Source organism: Engystomops pustulosus, chromosome 3 (assembly GCF_040894005.1).
Source record: "Engystomops pustulosus chromosome 3, aEngPut4.maternal, whole genome shotgun sequence".
NCBI lineage: Eukaryota > Metazoa > Chordata > Amphibia > Anura > Leptodactylidae > Engystomops > Engystomops pustulosus.
Window position 1 is genome coordinate 52835005 of NC_092413.1, and position 19215 is coordinate 52854219.

The window sequence follows — 19215 nt, forward strand, 5'->3', positions numbered from 1 at the left end:
AGCTGGCTTTTATGAATGTGTATGTAGGTACTTTGTCATTGTTTGGCTTCATTTTTGCGGCAAAAGGCGTCCGTTTTACAGTGAAATCTCACGAAGCGGTGCAGTTTTGCTGAAACTACTGTAACATATTTTGTGCCCAATTTACATGGAAATACAAGAAGGTTGATAGTCTTTTGTCCAGTGCATGTTTTCCCATAATCCCCAGTAAGCTCTACTGAAACTACTGAGCTTTTTACTGAGATTCTGAATGACTTGAGTCAAGACCAGTGTTGTTAGCTTCCTTGGAAGTCATACGGACATACAGTGGGAAGCCTGACCCTTGGAACGCTGTGCAGTGCTAGGACATCTTCTGTATTTGTGTATAGTCAGAGCCCAGACCAGAAAAGAAACAGGACAGCAAGAATAAATCTGGTAAAATATTATATGTTCCCAAGGTTAGAATATTGAAAGCTTTATGATATCTATAACCATAAGCACCCACTGTACAACAGATAACCCTTTAAAAGATTCTCCAAATCTAACCCTCCCTAATCACCTCTTATTGCTTTTTTAAAAAACCTAACCCATGTGTTTTAATACATTGATATATTTTTATATTTATTAGCTGCAGAGGCTACTTAGGACGTGGAGTTTGCTACAGCCAGGGCTCAGGCTACTCCACACCCCAAGTAGCATCTGCAGAACCACCCCCTGGCATGTCCATAACACCTGTAAGGGTACATTCACACGCTGGCATACCGCCGTGTGCTGGAGGTGAGGAGGTGGTGGCCCCTCCTCCCTCCATAGGAAATAGCGGCACATGGCCGCACATCCGCCGAAAGATAGAGCATGTTCTATCTTTTGGCGGTGTGCGGCCCGGAAGGATCCCCGCTGTGCCGCAATTGCCGTCTATGGGGACATACATGTACAGCCCTGCAGACGGCAGTGTGAATGAGCCCTTAATGCGGCTACATGGGCCACGCAGGTTCAGTGTTTCTCCAACGTGATTTTCCTATATTTGTATAATCTTAAAAATCAACATAAAAATGTCACTAGTTTTAGATCTCTGCAACAAGTTTCATTTCTGTATTTCTACCACTCCCTTCCCATTCGTATAATTTGGACTGCTACTTGTCACATGTTCCAAGAAAAGCATGTGGAACAAGTGATGCACATTCTTCAAGGTCATGAGCCAAGCTCAGTTATTTGCTATGTAACACTGAGGGCTCTTCTCATTCCATGCACAGCATCTCCATAGTAGATGTACTGTGTGCCCCATGTGTCCTGTGACTGATTGCAAGAAATGTTTAAAGGAAATCTACCACTTACAAGTGGTAGGTTTAGACGCATATACATGGCACCAGCTCAGGGTGAGCTGGTGCCAGAGCATATTTTTGTTAGGGGAACAAAGCCCCTATCGCCGTTTTATAAGTTATATTAACTTATAACTCGGCGCACCGCAGGCCGTGCTAAGTTGCGCAGGCGCGCGTGTGCCGGAGAGATCGGTGACGTCACCGGCTCTCCAGCACTTTAGAATCCGGCGCACGCACGGGCACACGCATGGTGCGCCGTGCCCAAGTGCGGTGCGCCGAGTTATAAGTTAATATAACTTATAAAACGGCGATAGGGGCTTTGTTCCCCTAACAAAAATATGCTCTGGCACCAGCTCACCCTGAGCTGGTGCCATGTATATGTGTCTAAACCTACCACTTTTAAGTGGTAGGTTTCCTTTAATGATCTTTAGATTTAATGAAAATCTGAGCTTTAGAGATTTTAAAGATGCGCTTTAGATTTAATAAAAATGACAATTTTTTTTTTTTTACTTTACTTTCAAGCCTTCTTGTGTGTTTGAACCTCCAATATACTGCTTCTCTGTTATACCCAGGCTTCACAATGTCATGGCAATCATTCACCTAATATTTTAGCTCGAGAGATTTTCTAATTCCAAGAAAGCTGGGTAACACTTTTTCTGGCTGCTTTTACAGATCTTATCATAAGATCCCCTCCTAAATACCTTCACAAATCCCGATAACGTTGGAAAATCCAGCGAAAGTGGGATCTGCAGACTTTTAGTAAATGAGCCCCTATGGGTTGCGCAAAAGAAATTGTGACTTTTTAAAAAATTTGGCCTGAAAAGTCACAATGTCCTGGTTTATCATGCTTGATATTGATTGTAGATTTATTGATAACTCTTTTGTACTGATCCTCATGTATCCTTCCTAGAAATGCATGAATAAATGGGGATGGAGCTTATGTCCACTGTCATACTGTGAAGGGACACATCCTTATATCAATAAGAATAGTAACCACAGAAATTTTTCGGAAAAATAATCAAACCACGACACTAGGTAGAATTGTAAGAAGAGATGTTATTTCATGAAGAATATAAATATTTGCTCCAGAAGAGTTGTGACAGGTTTCTGGTTTTGGTTTAAACCCGTTTTATGCGCCTAACACATTGAAGCTGGGATATTTTATTATGTTATAAAACTTGTATTTTCCTTCGACTCAATAGAGGTGATTTTTTTTTTTTTAACTTCTACATGAGTTTACTGTAATACCGGAAGGTAGGTGGTGTTCCTGTGAGCAATGGACTTGATCATACGTATAGTCACATCCCACATAGTTTCATTTCTTTTGGTAGTAGTAACATAGCTTTACAGTGAGGTAGCCTCTTGATCACACAGTATAAATCTCCTGGCAGGTTATCTTCAAGTCCATCTTCCTGTGTTTTTATTGTTATCCAGCTAATATAAAAAAAAAGGGCTTAAAGGGGCTCTCTCCACTTCCTCGCAGATGTTTGCTGGATTTTCCTAGCACTTCTTCTGGCATCTGAAGACACCCAAAAAGTAAAGTGGAACATGGACCAGGAGTAGCATTGGGGGCGGTACTACTGCTGTTAGTTTGCAGGTCCCCTATAGAGCCTTTATATATAATTTTTATTTTACTGGACTATTTAGATACATACATTTTATTTGTGTAGAAATCTGTATCCAAACAAGAACTCCATATTACAGTGTAAACTCCTCAAAGGTGAAAGTCTTAGAAGAATCAACAACTGCTTTTCTTTCTAAAAGCCAAAAGCAGACCTTTCCCTCTACACATGTTTGTACAAGTAGTTCCAAGCAAATATTGAGTATCCGTATGTTTCAGATAAAATAAATTAAACATTCTAGGTATTTCGAGAGGCGGCAACTTTTCTAATAATGATCTGTGAGTGTTAGAGATCCGGCATCTCGGCAGGTCTGATAACATTGAGATGTCAACATTATTAACTGCTCTGCAAATACGAAGAACAAAGTGGACAAAAAGAATAATAGCAACTTCAGGTGCACCACATTCTCGCTTGACACGTAGTTCTTCTGTATCCTGGTCACTCGCATGCATTAATTCAGGACTTGGTTTGCCACGTAAAACCTCACAACTATTCTAGTATTAGAGGCAACTTATTTTTGTGGAAGAACAAAAAGATCTGATCTCTAGAAATTAATATTATTATTATTAGCAACCATCCACTCTAACCTCTTGCTGTTTTGTTTTTCATTTAGTTTCATTTTTTGTTTAGATGCAAATTATATAAACTACCGTACTAAACTTTAGTCTAATGTTAGGATACTTTCACTGCTACTTATCTAGGGTTTCTGGGCACCATGTTACAGTTTTGCATTTGTTTCTAGGAGTATTAGGACAGTTGGGCTATCCACACGTGATGTATATTCCCTGTGCATTTGATTGTATGTAGTTTATATGCACATGTTGCAGAAATAATCTGCAGTGTGTGGGACAAGAAAGAAATGTGAGCCCTAGGATTCCCACAACCGGCGTCCCTTCTTATTTACCGGACTTGTGAAAACTGTAGGCGATAACTGGATGATAGTTCCTACCCTGGAAAAGTACACAGTAAAGAGAGGCAGAGGGGCACTTGCATTAAAAGTCTGTCTGTTTCTGTTTTTTTTTTTAGACTTTTCTTGGCTTTCCTGCAGGTCAGATATATATCTTAAAGTTTTTTCTTTATTGATACATGTGGCGTTTTGGTCTGTAGTGAATTTGCAACTTCTTATAACATAAGTTGCAAAAAGTCTTAAAGTTCCAAACTGTTCCCCAGCGATTTTCTATGCCTGGTCAGGGGCAGCCTTAGATTTGCGCAAAAATTTACGGCTTTTTTGCGTTTTTTTTTTTTTTTTTAAGTTGCAACTTTCACATCTGGATTAAGGTGATAACTCTGAACACTGCAGGAAACTAGACAATGGCAAACTTTAAAAGGAGACCGTTTTAGCCGCAAAAAAAGTAGCAATTGAGCACAAGAACCAAGAAAAGAGGCAAGCTAAAAGTTTGATACATGTCCTCCAAAATCAACAAACTGGGTGAAAAATCAAGATGGTGGTGAGATATAAAATGGTAGGGCAGAAGAGTAGTCAATATACCTTCAAGAAGGTCATAATCACAGCAGAATATCTGAGTATTAAAAGGCAGCCTGTAAGAATAAGTCAAAAACAGGAAAAGGTGTTTTAAACTAGCCGGTAAAAATGGAGTGATTGGACGCGACCCCTGCAATTCATTGGTCTGACCGGCACTCCAGCTTAGAGGGGTGGGTGACTTGTCACTCAAACAGTCTGCTGCAGAACATCCCATCCTGGAGAACTGAGCTGTCAAACATTGTGTGTAAGATCTTGATGCTGCAGATCTTCCGGTGTAGTACCTTTGCAATGCAAGAAAATAAACTGTCCATCTTTGTCCCGTTTCCTGTAAGGAAGTTGCTTGTGATTGAGTATTGAGTTTTAATATACAGTAACTTTCCAATAATCGAAAAGTTTAGTATTAATAATGCCTTTGTTATCTACAGGATGGAGGTGGAAATCATCACAAAGTATCAGTTTCTCCAGTCGTTCATGTTCGAGGGCTCTGTGAGTCGGTGGTGGAAGCCGACCTGGTGGAGGCACTTTCTAAATTTGGCACCATATGGTAAGCTTGATAGTTAATTTTCAACAGTTCTTTTTCCCCTGGACTAGTGTGGGTTGCTATAAAATATATGTATTGTCATTTCTTGTTTAGCTATGTTATGATGATGCCTTTCAAGCGGCAAGCTCTAGTTGAATTTGAGGATACAGAATTTTCAAAGAAGTGTGTGACTTTTGCTAGCAATGAACCAGTCTACATAGCAGGACAACAGGCGTTTTTCAACTATTCCACAAGCAAACGGATTACCAGACCAGCAAACACTGAAGACCCATCTGGTGGGAATAAAGTCCTTCTTCTTTCAATCCAGAATCCACTCTATCCAATCACAGTGGTAAGTCTGAGAAGTTCATGTATTATTCCACGTTACCAGGGAAGGAAAATGCACCTGTTGTCGACCGTCACCAATCTGATAGAAAACCTGGATAACCCCTTTTAATCTTCTCTTTTGGGACCATCTTACCACAAAAGATGTCCTGTGTAGTTTTTTTTTTTTTTTATCATTTAATTTTACTATGTCAATGCAGTGATAACTTTGAGGTTCACGTTTATGCAAATACCAAGGATATCTTCTCACATTCTAGAATAACCACATGCAAATCCAATGTTTATCTTTCAAAGATTGTAAGGCAGAAATCCCAAGTGGATACTCTATCATTTCTGCCTCGTGCTTCAGATCCACTGACATGCACGAGCCATATGGTCAATCAGTCAGGTTCATCGCTGTATGTGCTGCAAATGATAAATCTATTGCGCCGTCATTATTTATATCATTCCACAGAACTTTGCAGCTTTGGATGTAAAACCAATGCTTAATTAATTCCTTATTATGTGATTTTAGACTTTAGAATTCACAAATGACGTGTATAAAAATAAAAATGTATATATTTTAAAGGGGTTTGCCCATGAAAGAAAGTTCTCAAATTTGAATCCTCTAGTGATGTTTACACAATAGAGATAATTTTTAATCTCCTTTCTTTAAAATTTTACTTAGTTTTATAGCTGTTTTAGCGGGCGGGTACTAGCTGAGCAGAGACTTCTTGATTCCTCTGTGCTATGAGATGCTGTGTGTTGACAATGTGCTTAGATTATTAGGGTACAGGGTTTATCTATAGTTTTATTTAGCTTCTCAACATTCTACGGGTATCTGACACATAGAAAAATAGAGATGAGACAGATCATGAGATGTATGTAAGATACAATAAAAAACAATCCAGCTCTGCTATCTTGCTTATGACACACAGTCAGCTCTTCTATATGCCTCCCTCCGGATTAAAGAACTTTACTGTCTATAGCTTATAGAGTAAGTCTGCACGCTGTTGCTTCTGGCAGGAAGTGCTTGTGTATGAGCTGGTCTTGTAATGCAGGGGGGAGGGGCAGGAGGCAGAGAGAACTGCAGTGTACAGACAAGAGTAGCTATTAATGAGAAGAATCCGACCATAGTCAGAAGATTTACGGTCAGATCCAGGGACAACCAAAATTTGAACCGCAAGGACTGATAGAGACAGGTTAGAATTATACATGTGACATCCGAAAAACTGATACATGTGTCCCAATATGTGAAGATAAAATGCATGTGGGTATTTTCTCCCAAATGTCCGAAAGTAAAATATAGGCTTCCAAGTATTGAGGGTCCTGACTATCTCATATGCATGCTTTTTGTGAGTGCTATTCTAGTATATAAACAGGACTAACTCAAGAGAAAAGAATGCTCTGCATGAACTAAATACATCATACTATACGTCAAGAATAATATATAGGGATTCTAATAAGAAGACTCTGTGCCCCAGATATCAAAAACGACCCATTAAATCTGTATCAGGTTCGCCATGTGAAATCTAAGATCTGAGATGTGGTTCATATTGATGCAGTTGATATGTCTTGTCAAAGGTATTGCAGCAAATTAAGATTGCGCTACCTGTGCCACCAAAAGACACTTTGTTCTTGATGGAAAGCACATCCTTTATATGGATTACTAATAATGCTCAGAAAGAATGCAGATGAAAGCAGGCTTTGTGGGTGATCCCAGGTGTTCCCAGACCGGAACAAAAGATGATTGGAGCTTTACGTGCTGATCATGCCTCTGAGTGGTTGGGCCTAAAGACTTAAATATTTAGGTAGTGGTTGCAGGCATAGAGGTATTCTAGGCTATATAGGTGAGAGCCAAGATGAAGTAAATTAATGAGCCTGCCAGAACATTCAGTCCAAGGATTTTGAGTTGTCCAAATAAAAAATCAATTTCTCTTACACATACCAATGCACAATAAATAATATCGGGGAGTAAACCAACAGAGATAATCTTTTGTGGTGTGCTGGGAGAAAAATTGGAATATGTTAGCTAAACACAGGACCATCAATCCTTGGTAGCCTATATTTTACTTTTGGACATTTGGGGTAAAATGCCTACAGGCATTTTATCTTCACATATTGAATGAAAGTTATATTTTAAATATTCCACTGTTAGGTGGTATTGGCAAAGTGTAAGGCTGGAATACAAATTTTTTTCATCAGTGTGAAACCACTGTAAAAACTATGCTTCGTGGGAATACCACTTTTATGTCTGTCTTTTTCTTCTTCCCCCATAGGATGTCCTTTATTCTGTCTGTAACCCTGTAGGAAAAGTGGAGCGCATTGTCATTTTTAAAAGGAATGGAATCCAAGCAATGGTGGAATATCCTTCATAGTAGTGGAGGGGGGGGGCGACCTCAAATATGGCTGTTGGAGAAGGGGTAGATTCACACAAACGTGTTTGCTTGCATTTTCTATTTGTTGTTTTAAAATTGATCACTTATCTTTAAGATAGGGGACCAATTTCAGATTGGCAGCATCCTTGCTGAACATCTGCTGAAGCACCACGTCTACTTCACAGGTCAGTGCCTGCATGTACATTCATCATGTGGCTATTGTGCTTCTCAGTTCTCTCCAAAGATCACATCTGCAGCACAGTGTATATGCTAGGTAGAAAGTGAAGAGACTATTGTATTGCTCCCAGGCACGCCCTGCAACATTTGCTCTTGATAAAAAAACCTTTTTTTGAGGAGCCAGGTCGTAAAACCTGTCCATAGGTCAGTATTCATCAATGTAGCTTCTATCCACATGGAGAATTGTGGGGCCAGCAGGAGGATAATTTGGCCCTGTCCACACATTCTCCCTCTTCCTACAGTCCCAAGCAGCCAAGTAAGTATCACTTAAACATCACTGAAACCAGCATATTTTAAGTTGCATGGGGCTGGGGTGATGGCTCAGGTGCCCACAGAAAGGGCTCTGAGTGCCGCCTCTGGCACCTGTGCCATAGGTTCGCCGCCACTGATATAGAAGATGCTCCAGCCTGATCATAAACCTGTGCCAGGCAACAACACATTATAAGTTGCATTCCCCTAGGTCACAAGACAAGTACACAAGGGATGTATACAGTCCTTGGGGCCAGAGTGTGGCATTTTGCAGGGACTTATGTATTAAAGGCCAGGGAAACCACTGTGACTACTGAAAACAAACTCCCACAGTTGACCCATATCTGTTGTATATGGATCAGCTCTAAATGTATACAAGCAATCATTAATCTGCCCCATTCTTGCTTATTTTACATCATATCTCATTGCCAAGCTCATCAATTGGGTCTGAAGAAATGAGAGGTTGTTTTTTTACATTTCTCTGCTTGATGTTTATTGAATTAATCAGTTGATTGTTGCCTTGAGGCTGGAAGATATTACTGCTAAAGTTTCCCAAAATCGAGCATAGGCATAATGTATAAGACTAGGGTCCTGAAAGGAATTAGATAAAAGGGCACAGCGTGCAGGCCTTATTTTCTCTGTTCATGTCATGTGTCAGCTGCCACAATAGAACCTGATGAGCCCATTACAAGTCAGTTCTGTCTGGCTTTGGAGGCCTCAGTTGTGCAACAATCTCACAGAATGCAGTAGCTTCTCTTAGAACTGTAATAGTGAAATAATAAAATCAAGTAAAATAATAATGAAGATAAACAACTCCTTCACTTTATTATGATGATTATTATTATTATTGCTTTAAATACAACGAAAGCTATTAATTGTGGGATATTGTGTCTGGGCAGTGGTGGTCGTCTGTGATACATCTTAGTTGGGTGAAAACTCTTTTGATGTATTTTTTTATCTTTTGCTATGACTAATTCCACTGCAGTTTGCCGTTCTCATAAATTATTAATGGACTCCATTGTTTGACTCTATCTATTAATGGGCCATCGTGCATTGTGAATATATAATCTTTTATATGTTCCTTGACTCGGTTGTACATTTGAGACGGTGCACAGTGCCCAGAAGGCCAAAGCTGCACTGAATGGAGCAGACATTTACGCTGGGTGCTGCACACTAAAAATAGAATATGCCAGGGTAAGTTTTCTTCACTCTGTCCTTATCTTTCTGTTTCTGCCGCTGCAGTGACATTAACCACTTGTATCTTTGCACACAGCCCACGCGCCTCAATGTTATTCGGAACGACAATGATAGTTGGGATTACAGCAAACCATATTTAAGCCGACGAGGTAGGAGCTTACTTGATGTTACCTTGTTTCTAACATGGGTAAATGTGGTTTGTGGTTTTATTTTGGTTCTAGTCCAGAGTAGCTAAAAGGCAGGTGTCGGTTTAATAGCTGACTCTGTGGTGAACTGTCCAGATACCAAGAGAAGCCCCCCACATGCTGACATGCTTGCAGTATCGTTCCTGTGTACAGATCCATTCCCTGTTCTCCCCCTCACTTTCTATCTGTATACTATGGGAAGGAGTATTCTCAATCCATTAACTTGCACACTGCATCTCAACGGACAAGACTTTCTTCCCAAGCTGGAGAAGGCATTGAAAAGAGGATCTTCCAGCAGGCTGACTCTACCATGCACCACAACGGCATCAGCTCTGAAAATATCCTCCTTAAAACCACAGACTTGCAACTCACCTTGACTGCATTCTGCATGCATCAACACCACCACCACCGGCTCCTAGAGGTGGACATGTGAGCGCCCTCTGCATATTGCATGGATTGAATATGGTGTCATTGCTCCATGAAAGCTGTCACCTGGATGTACATTGACTTAAATAAAGTGAGCGCAAAATCCGCATTTTCAGAACTTTAGAGGAATGGTACATCTGTTCACGATCTGACTTTTCAGCTTCCTTTTTGATTTCTAGTATCATATGAAATGTTCAGTAACATTCCATGTAGATTTGACATAAATGAGGGGACAATGTACTTTATGCTCTATTTTATGTCACTAAGTTTTAGTAAAGGTGTTTTTTCTCTGTCATTGTTTAGTTAGACTTCATAGGAAATGTGAAAGCATACAGAATTGAAAGTATTTTTTACAACATTGACAATTAGGTTTTAAGGGACTTTGCTGACATGGTCAATAATGTTTAGGTATTCCACTAAAGGCTATGGACTGCTTTGTACCTATAAAAAAAGAAAAAAAAAACAATAAATTCTCACTAAGTTTCTGTAGTCAGGGAAACATTGGATCTATATGTTTATAAACAATATGCAGCCTGCCAATGTCTTTACACCATAGATGTAATATACACATCGTTCCTGGACAGGCTATTCACAGTGCATCTTTTGGAAGCTCCCCCATTAAATTAGTGCAGTAGCTGTCTTTGTTTCTTTTATATTTGTGTTGTCTTTTTGCATTGAACCTTCCACTTTTTTGCCTTTAAAAATGTGGTTTGGTGTGCTGTAAATGATCTCCCCCCCCCCACTGTATTTGCAGAAACTATCTTCCCCCTACAGTGTGTTTTGGCCTCTGTACAATACTGTATTAGCCCCACACTGTGTAATGAGCTGTTGTAGATAATCTTCCCCTAGAGTGTGCTGTGAGCTCCTATAGAATATCTTATTATCCCCACACTGTGTAATGAGCTGCTGTAGATGATCTCCCTTCTCACTATGGAGCTAGGTGTTAGAGAGCCGCTTGTAGTATATTGGAATACATGCAAACTACAGAAGAAAAACTGTAGCTAAAAAGAATTAATAGATACTACTAAATACTAGTAGAAACCAAGTGCACATCTGATTTGGTCCCCTTTCACTCAACTTTTTTTTTTTTTACAAAGTAATCCATAGCCTTCATTGAGTAATGCATTACTTATGTATGGATATAGCTAATGTCTTGTATGCTTGCAGAAAGTTTTGTGAGAAATGCATTTTTTTTTCAAGATACCTATTCTCCCCTTGAATACAACCCACAACATCCAACACCAAAAAAATAGTAGCATTGCTCATGAGTCTTGGTTAGATAGGATGTTAAAGGAGGCAGAAGTGGATGGGTAGGTGGAAATGCAGCTTCCGATATATATCACGGTTCTCTATGCTGTCTATGCTATAAACTTTTCACATTTCCTATTAAATGATGTGAAAAGGTTTCTTTATTAGTAAAAAAAAACTCTTCTGAGGACTGCGGTATGGGAAGTATTCCAGACTATCATCTTTATCTGTTGCCATGGCTACTGCTGAAATTGCAGGCCTTTGCAGTTTTAACAAAAATAACCTCTGTGAACCCTAAAATGTAATATAATATTGTATATTATAGTGTCAAAGGAAGTGATGTTAATGCTGAAATAATGTGACTCAGTCTGGTTAATACACAGGATGGGGAAATATGTAAGAAAATGATGTCCGCAGTTATAACCACAAACCCCTCAAATATATCCAGAACGTTAACCTGCTCATGACTACACAAGCCGCAGCAATGCAGTCTGTCCGTGCAATTGTATCCGTAGTGCTGTGATAGAGCGCCACCTCATCCAAATGATGATATTTTTATCTAATATGTGTCTTATTTTTACCCTGAAATCTTTGCCTCATTTAATATATGGAAACCATGTAAATAAAAGCGGTCCTATCATCAGATAAATTTATTCTGGAAATGGATATTCCACATCTAGTTCATATAGTTGAAGGGATTCCTCATCAGTTTTGGCCATAATAAACTGCAGATGTAGTAAGGATCAGCAGGACTGTGAAAAAGTGAAATTCTAAACCAGGTTTGCACGCTCCTGCAAGTGCTCTGGGCGGGTCTTTTAGCCTGAAGAGCAATGAGCTGTCCCACAACCCCTCCTATCTTTTCTGTGTCACTGCTGTAAATATCCATCCACAATCCAGATCCAGCAGAGGGGAGAGACTTTTCAGCCATAAGTGCAGAAAAACTGTAATGTCTTATTTTATTTGTATATGTTCCCCAGAATCTGTAAAGCGCTGCAGAATTTGATGGTGCTATACAAGTTAAATATTATTATACGTTTAGGAGCCCTTGCAGCTGGATTGTAACTTTGTCTTTTCACAGTCCTACAATACTAATCACATACACAAAAGTATGGTTACACAGCTCTCCAGGGACCATACCTTACATACCTCCTTCACATGCTCTAAAAATGGAGGCAATATATTTTGGTCACCTGTACACAGCTGTCATTTTCCATTCTGCCCCTGCAATTTCTATTTGAAGAAAAAGTGAATGCACTTGGCGCTATTGTTATATTTGCTATTGCTCTAAATGGGAAAATACAGGGCAGCTCAGAAACTTCCTCCATTTTAGGCAGTCTTAATCAACCATATATATTAATGCCTTTAGGCTCGATTACCATGCTGCAGTTTTAGTGAGGTTTTTGCTGTTGTTACCATGAAATCAAAATGGTAATAGTACAAAAAACCCCACTATAGAAAGCTGGCCTCAAAGTGGTTTTCCCAAAATTGAAATTTCTCACCATACTTCATAGCATCACTATGTAATGTAGTAGATTGGTTCCTTGGAACCCCACCGATCACTAGAACCTGTGGATATGTGAGAACAGTGGTGTAACTTGACGGCCCCCAGTACAAAGTCGGTGCAAGGCCCTGACTGTAATGTATGATTTATAGTACGAGTCTTCTTATATGGGAAAGTGACACCTTAAGTCTCTTGGCCCCCTCAAGTTACACCCCTGTGTGACAACTAATATTTTTGTTTACTGTATTAAAATTAAAAAATCCATCTATGCATCTTTTCCTGTTTCTGCATAAATTCTGTTCAGCTGTAATGTTTCTTATTGTTTCTCATGTTAACTGTGCATTGTTAATTGTGAAACCATGTAATACAGGTTATAATTGGATTATGCTGAGACCTCTTGAAAGGAAACCTCTATGGAAATGGGGAAGCTTGTAGTAGAAATATAAGGTACTGTTTAAAGCATGTGATTTGTTCTGTTACTACCACTGAAATGATATTTCGCTAGTATAAAATGTGATCCTCTAGCTTTTATAACCATATTCCTTAAAGAGGACCAGTGTGTGGTCTAGTAAATATTTGTGTTTCCCATGAATATTTTTCTGCAATTTTGCATTGTGCCTTTTCTCATTTCTAACAATTCTTTGCTTTGATACTTGATATAACACCATACATTTCACAGGAAACAGTTTTTGATGTGAGTTATATATTGTCTTTTCTAATATTTCTTAACTGGGTTCCAACTAGATTGTTCAGATATATTTGGTGGTTATCTATCAGTCTTCAAAACCGTTGCCATCACTGAGATCTGATTTCTCAAGGTCCTAACAAACTCGCCAATGCTGTTAAATTCCCACCCATCTAGATATTATTTGAAACCACTGAGGCTCATAGATCAGACATTTGTTGTGGTCTCAATAGTCTCATATTTGTTATCCAATGCATCCTTCCTTATAAAATCAACTTTTAAAAAGGGGGAAACCCCCGTTTCCCCCTTTGCTGGCTGTAGTCTCTCACAGTAAGAGCTGTAAGTGCTCCTGCACATTTGAACAGCATGTGAAGCTGCAGCACAGAGGCTGCTTTTTAGAATGATTTTAAAAGTTTAGAAGGAATGAGGCTATAAATAACAAGAAGATTATCACCTTAACGTGCCTGGAATAATTTTTTTTTCTTCCACGGCTACTAAAAACACAAATGTATGGTTATATAGATTTCTATGATTGGTATGGGAGGTCCAAACTTACAATTCAAAGAGGAGTAATGGTGTTCTACCAAGAAATCATTTGTTAATTTATAGAAATGGCAGGACCTCTTTAGTTCTGACACCACACATAGTACCTGTGATACAGAGAGTTACACGTCCATGTACTCCTACCCCTATTTATTGATTTTATATTTAATCGTTCAAATGTATGAGGTTCTGGGTACCTGTTATCTATATACCATTAAGGAAACAATGTTTTATATCTTTATTGACCAATAGAAAATATCAAAGAACCTGTGTATTGTACTAATGTATCTGTACTTATTTTGCTTACGGTAATTGTTAGGTCATTTTTTTGAGAATTTTTCTGAATCTGAAATGTCTAGCATTGCTTGTATTATTTTTTCTGATGTCAGTATGGGGCTGTCTGCTTTATGTGAATTATGGTCCTGAAAACGAAGGTATTATAAGAGATTATATTAAAGGGGTTGTACAGTTTGTGTAATCCTTTGCTGGATGCTCTGCAGTTGGGTTATTTTTTATACCAAATGGAAAAGATCTTATAAGCATTTGGAGGATGTGTGTAGTAAGACCAATATGTTTTAAGTGATGTAATATTAAGTGTGCTTCATTCAGTCTTCAGCACTACTCTTGTAAACCCATTTCTGCAGAGGACAAGGATTATATCCAACGTGATCAGTTTATACTTTTGTCCTTAACTGTATACAACCCCTTTAATTTGAGGGAAATTAAAAACTATGTACATGGTTATTGTTTGACTATAATATTTTTCTCTCTTTCAGACCGGGGAAAGGGGCGCCAGAGACAAGCCATTCTGGGAGACCATCCATCATCCTATAGATATGATGGCTATGGTATGCCACTTGTATATGTTTCATCACTGTAATGAGTAGTGTGTTCTTCCTTTGAGTATGTAGGGTTTACATCAATCTTGAGGTGGTCCTACTGCTGTAACCATTCAGTTACTACTTTTCTTCCTTTTATCTACAGGAAATCATGGCCCATTGTTACCATTGCCAAACCGCTACCGAATGGGATCTAGAGATACTCCAGAGCTGGTTTCTTACCCATTGCCTCAGACCTCTTCTTCATACATCCATGGTGGGCCTCCTATTGGGTCAGTAGCTATGGTTAGTGGCCTCCACCAAGAAAAGATGAACTGCTCCCGGGTGTTTAACTTGTTCTGCTTGTATGGAAATATTGAAAAGGTAAGGTTGGGCAGAGCTGTGTGCAACTTTCTTTACTTGTAAATTATACTTCTACTTTTTTTTTTGTCAAGACCACGGGATCTTGTTTAACATGGATTCAAATGCTGGTGCATGATTTGTAGTGTATCCAAACAGCAGGTTTTATTATTACTATGTGAACATGGCACACTGGCAAGCATTGTTCCACCTAACTGATGTATACTGCCTATACTTAAATCCATCATCATCCCTATCACCCTTCCTTAAACATGCTATTCCTAAAGGGAAGCTGTCTGGGTCATTTGGAACATAAACTATCTGCAGTTCCATATAGATTGGTGGTTTAGCCGCCCAAATAGACTTGTATTAGTTCCCTCTGTTCCCTTTCAATAAAAAAAAGAAACCAAAATTGTATTCTTATACCAGTCCGAAGGCCTTGGCGCATAGGTAGGGTGCATACACAATGTGTGTACTAAGCCGGCTACATGTATTCTTGGCACCTGCACCATCTTATTGGCCCCATTTCTAAATAAGTTTTCTAGTGGCCCCCAACAGACATGTCCATGAGGACCTGTAGTTTACTGTCCTAAATTGTCCTGACAAGTTCCCCTCAAAATTCTAAAGATGCTTAGACTTTATCTAACTTCAAAAAGCATTGCCAAAATTCCTATGTGTGTACGTGAGGAGGAACACCCGTGGTTCGTGTTGGCAAATCGTACTGGCTTAGATCGTCACGTGACGTCATTGGGGAGCGACCATCTGTCTCCATGACAGCCTCGGCTATATGCTTTCTGGCCACTTGTTACAATGTGCCAGTGGCACATTGTAATAAATGATCAGTAAAATCCCCATATACTGCAGTATGGCAGTATATGGTGGCATCAATCAAGTAACCTAGGGGGTCTGAAAAAAAGTAAAAAAAAAAAGAAAATTATAATTGCCTCCCTTAGAACGAATATAAAAATAAACAAACAGTGAAAATCATAAACATGTTGGGTATCTCCATGTCCCAAAATGTCAGATCTATCAAAATATAAATTATTCCCTGCATTTAACCCTGTACTGGAAAATAGCATCCAAATGTCTGAAATGCCACTTTTACTCCATTTTGCAACGTATAACGAATTTAATAAAAAGTAGTCAAAAGGCTGTGCAGTCCTCAAAATGGTAGCGATGAAAATGTCATCTCATCTCGCAAAAAATTACACCACACACAGCTCCATACACCAAAGTATGAAAAAGTTAAGATGGCAAAATGAAGAATTTTAATGTTTTTAAATGTATTAAAACCAAAAAAATAAAGGACACATGTTGTTTGAAAGCTGTAAAAACCAAGACCACAAGAAAATGGAGCAAATGCATTGTTTCACCAATTTCACAAGATTTGGATTTTTTTCCCCCCACTTCTCAGTACACTGCATAGAATATTAAATACAGTCACTGCGTAGTACAACTTCGCTCACAACAATACCTTGCATAGCTCTTTACATGGAAAAATAAAGTTTTTTGAAGGTGGGGAGTGAAAAAAGTAACCACAAAAAAAGGGGACCTGTTTGTTAAGGGGTTAACAGTATTGTCCACTTTCAGCAAATAATTGATATGGTTTGTGTGAAGAAAAGCTATCCAATTACCAATATACTTTTTGTATCAATTCTTCATGGTTTTCAGGATCTCGGTTTGCTGCCCTGCTATAGAAAGCCTCTATGTTTACTTCCAGTGGATAGAAATCTGACCATGGTGTGTGATGGACACACAGGTGCACAAGCCGTTATTATCACAGAGTAATCAAAGCTGTGTGATAATTATGTCTCGTGCACCTGCCTGTCAAGTACATAGAAGTTTCTATAGAAGGACAGCAAGCAGAGATCTAGAAAACCGCAAGAAATTGATATGGAAAGTATACTGGAAAATTGTATAACTTTTTCTTACACAAACCCTGTCAATTATTTGCTCAAAGTGAACAGCCCCTTTCAGGTAGTCCCACGACTTCCCACTGCATTGATGCAAAAACTTACCAATCCTAAAAAAATTCTTAATTGATCCACCTAGAAAAAGCTCTGGTTTCGAGTCTCAGAGAAACTCTGAATTATAAAATAAGGGAGCCAAAGGGTGATGGGAAGAAACAAATTGGTGTAACCGACACGTCCTATCACAAAAGGACAAAGAATGAGACACTGCCCGGAAAGTAAGGCAGGGCACTCTTTAACGGGTTGCCAAAGAATTTAATGCAGGGGGAGCAAGGAACAGGCCAGTTGCTCTATACCAGTGGTGACACTAGGCCCGGTGCCCACACAGAGTGCTATATAGCACAGAGTTTCCATACAGGAGTCAAAACCTCCTCCTGCCATCCTTGGCCATGCAGGATGTGCTGTGATCAGGGCTACTTTAAAGCTACACATCCTTTCTGCCTGGGACTACAGGAGGAGCTAGGAGGTGCAGACAAGGCTGTGTTATTATTGGAGCTCCTGTTCTGGGCTCCATAATTCTTCCAGTTCAGGGGATCCTGATGGTAAGCTACAATGAAAATCTGAATTGCTCCTCTTTCTTTCAACTTTTATTGGAGTCCTCATCACCCCAATACAATTACAATCCATGACAAAACAGGTAGCAACATGTTACTGCTTAAATGTTAGCACTTTGTATCTTAATAAGTGGGTTTGGTTGTAGCTTGGGCATTCAGTCTCTAAAAGGTTTGCCATCCCTGCTCTATACAAACCCACATAGGAGCCTGTGACCCCGCATGAAGGGGAACCAGAAAGGCTATCTGAACAAGAAAACCCCTATTCCACCTAAATCTATTGGTGGGTACAGCATGAGCACACAGTACCCCGAGCATCCCATATAAACTGAAATAGCTTACGACTCAAATGTATCCAAAACATGTTTGGGGACTGAGAGGATACCAAAATAATAAAGTAACTTGGGCATTAGCTTCATTTAGCAGGAGATGCTAAATATTTTTGAACATAACTAAAGGTAAAACATAACTACATTATATAAATTTGGTATCACTGCACTTGTAATGACCCAGAGAATAAAAGAGCGGTGTCATCTCGTCCCCACATTGAAAGCCGTAAAAATAAAGCCCATCAGAATATGGTGCAACTTTTTATTTTTGCCAATTCCATTACATTTGGATTTTTTTTTTTTCTTTCAGCTTCCCAGTACATGGCACAGAATATTAAATTGTGCCACTAGAAAACACTGTGGGGGAGATTTATTAATCTTTCCAGGACAGAATTCTGTTGTAGTCTGCACCACATTTATAAAGGGTATTAGGCACTTTTTTTGGCTCTGCTACGACTAGATCGACAAAAGGAACTTATACAGTATAGTTTGTGTAAATCCCTTGTTATCCTTTTTCTTGCATTTCAGGTAAAGTTCATGAAGACTATTCCAGGCACTGCCCTTGTGGAGATGGGTGATGAGTATGCTGTGGAAAGAGCAGTTACTCATCTTAATAATGTGAAGGTTTTTGGAAAAAGGCTTAATGTTTGGTAAGACCATCATGGTTATATAATGGTAATTGTAATCCACAATACATAAAACTCCGTTTGCATATGTTTTGCTTCTGCTGACAATTTCTTCCACAATCCTGCATAATTTTAAAAGCTAGAGATAAGTGGAACCAAAGTTTCCGTTCGGGTTTCATGTGCGTCCTGCGCAACCCAGATGAATAGCCAATCCAGCGAATTGATGCCCCTAGCTACCAGCCATGACTGCCCCCTTGCAAATCACAGCAATGGCTAGGAGCGTCAATATGTGACAAGGTCCAGGCTTTGGCTACATGCAGCTGCACACGTTGACAGTTTTGTGTGCCCTCACCCTGAGGACTGCTGCTTGTCAGCTTATAGCTTAGTAAGGTATATGGCCTGCAAGATATCATGGTTATTCCAGCCACAACATATGTGCTGAAACTGTGCTCAAAGGGGTATTCCTATCTGGGCATTTACATTTAATTTAACTAATCTGCCATGTATGTACATTTCAACTGGATTTTATTAAAAAACTATACCTGTGTTAAGATAATTTCCCATAAATTTGGCCATGTTGTCCCTTAGAAAAAAGGTTGTTGTCCTTGGATACAACCATCCCCGCACTTTGGTAGTGGTGGCCACATATGTGGTATTGATTCGCTCAACCA

The 19215-nt window shown here is 39.3% G+C and overlaps 1 protein-coding gene across 1 annotated transcript in view; it reads left to right on the top strand.

Annotated features, from left to right (window-relative positions):
- HNRNPLL (heterogeneous nuclear ribonucleoprotein L like) overlaps nt 1–19215 on the top strand; it is a 43820-nt gene that overhangs the window by 7222 nt on the left and 17383 nt on the right. The window contains exons 2-9 of the mRNA XM_072140802.1: nt 4823–4941; nt 5032–5269; nt 7521–7606; nt 9203–9299; nt 9379–9451; nt 14667–14738; nt 14875–15092; nt 18447–18568. Of these exons, the coding sequence (XP_071996903.1) occupies nt 4823–4941; nt 5032–5269; nt 7521–7606; nt 9203–9299; nt 9379–9451; nt 14667–14738; nt 14875–15092; nt 18447–18568 (1025 nt within the window). The remainder of the gene's footprint in view (nt 1–4822; nt 4942–5031; nt 5270–7520; nt 7607–9202; nt 9300–9378; nt 9452–14666; nt 14739–14874; nt 15093–18446; nt 18569–19215) is intronic.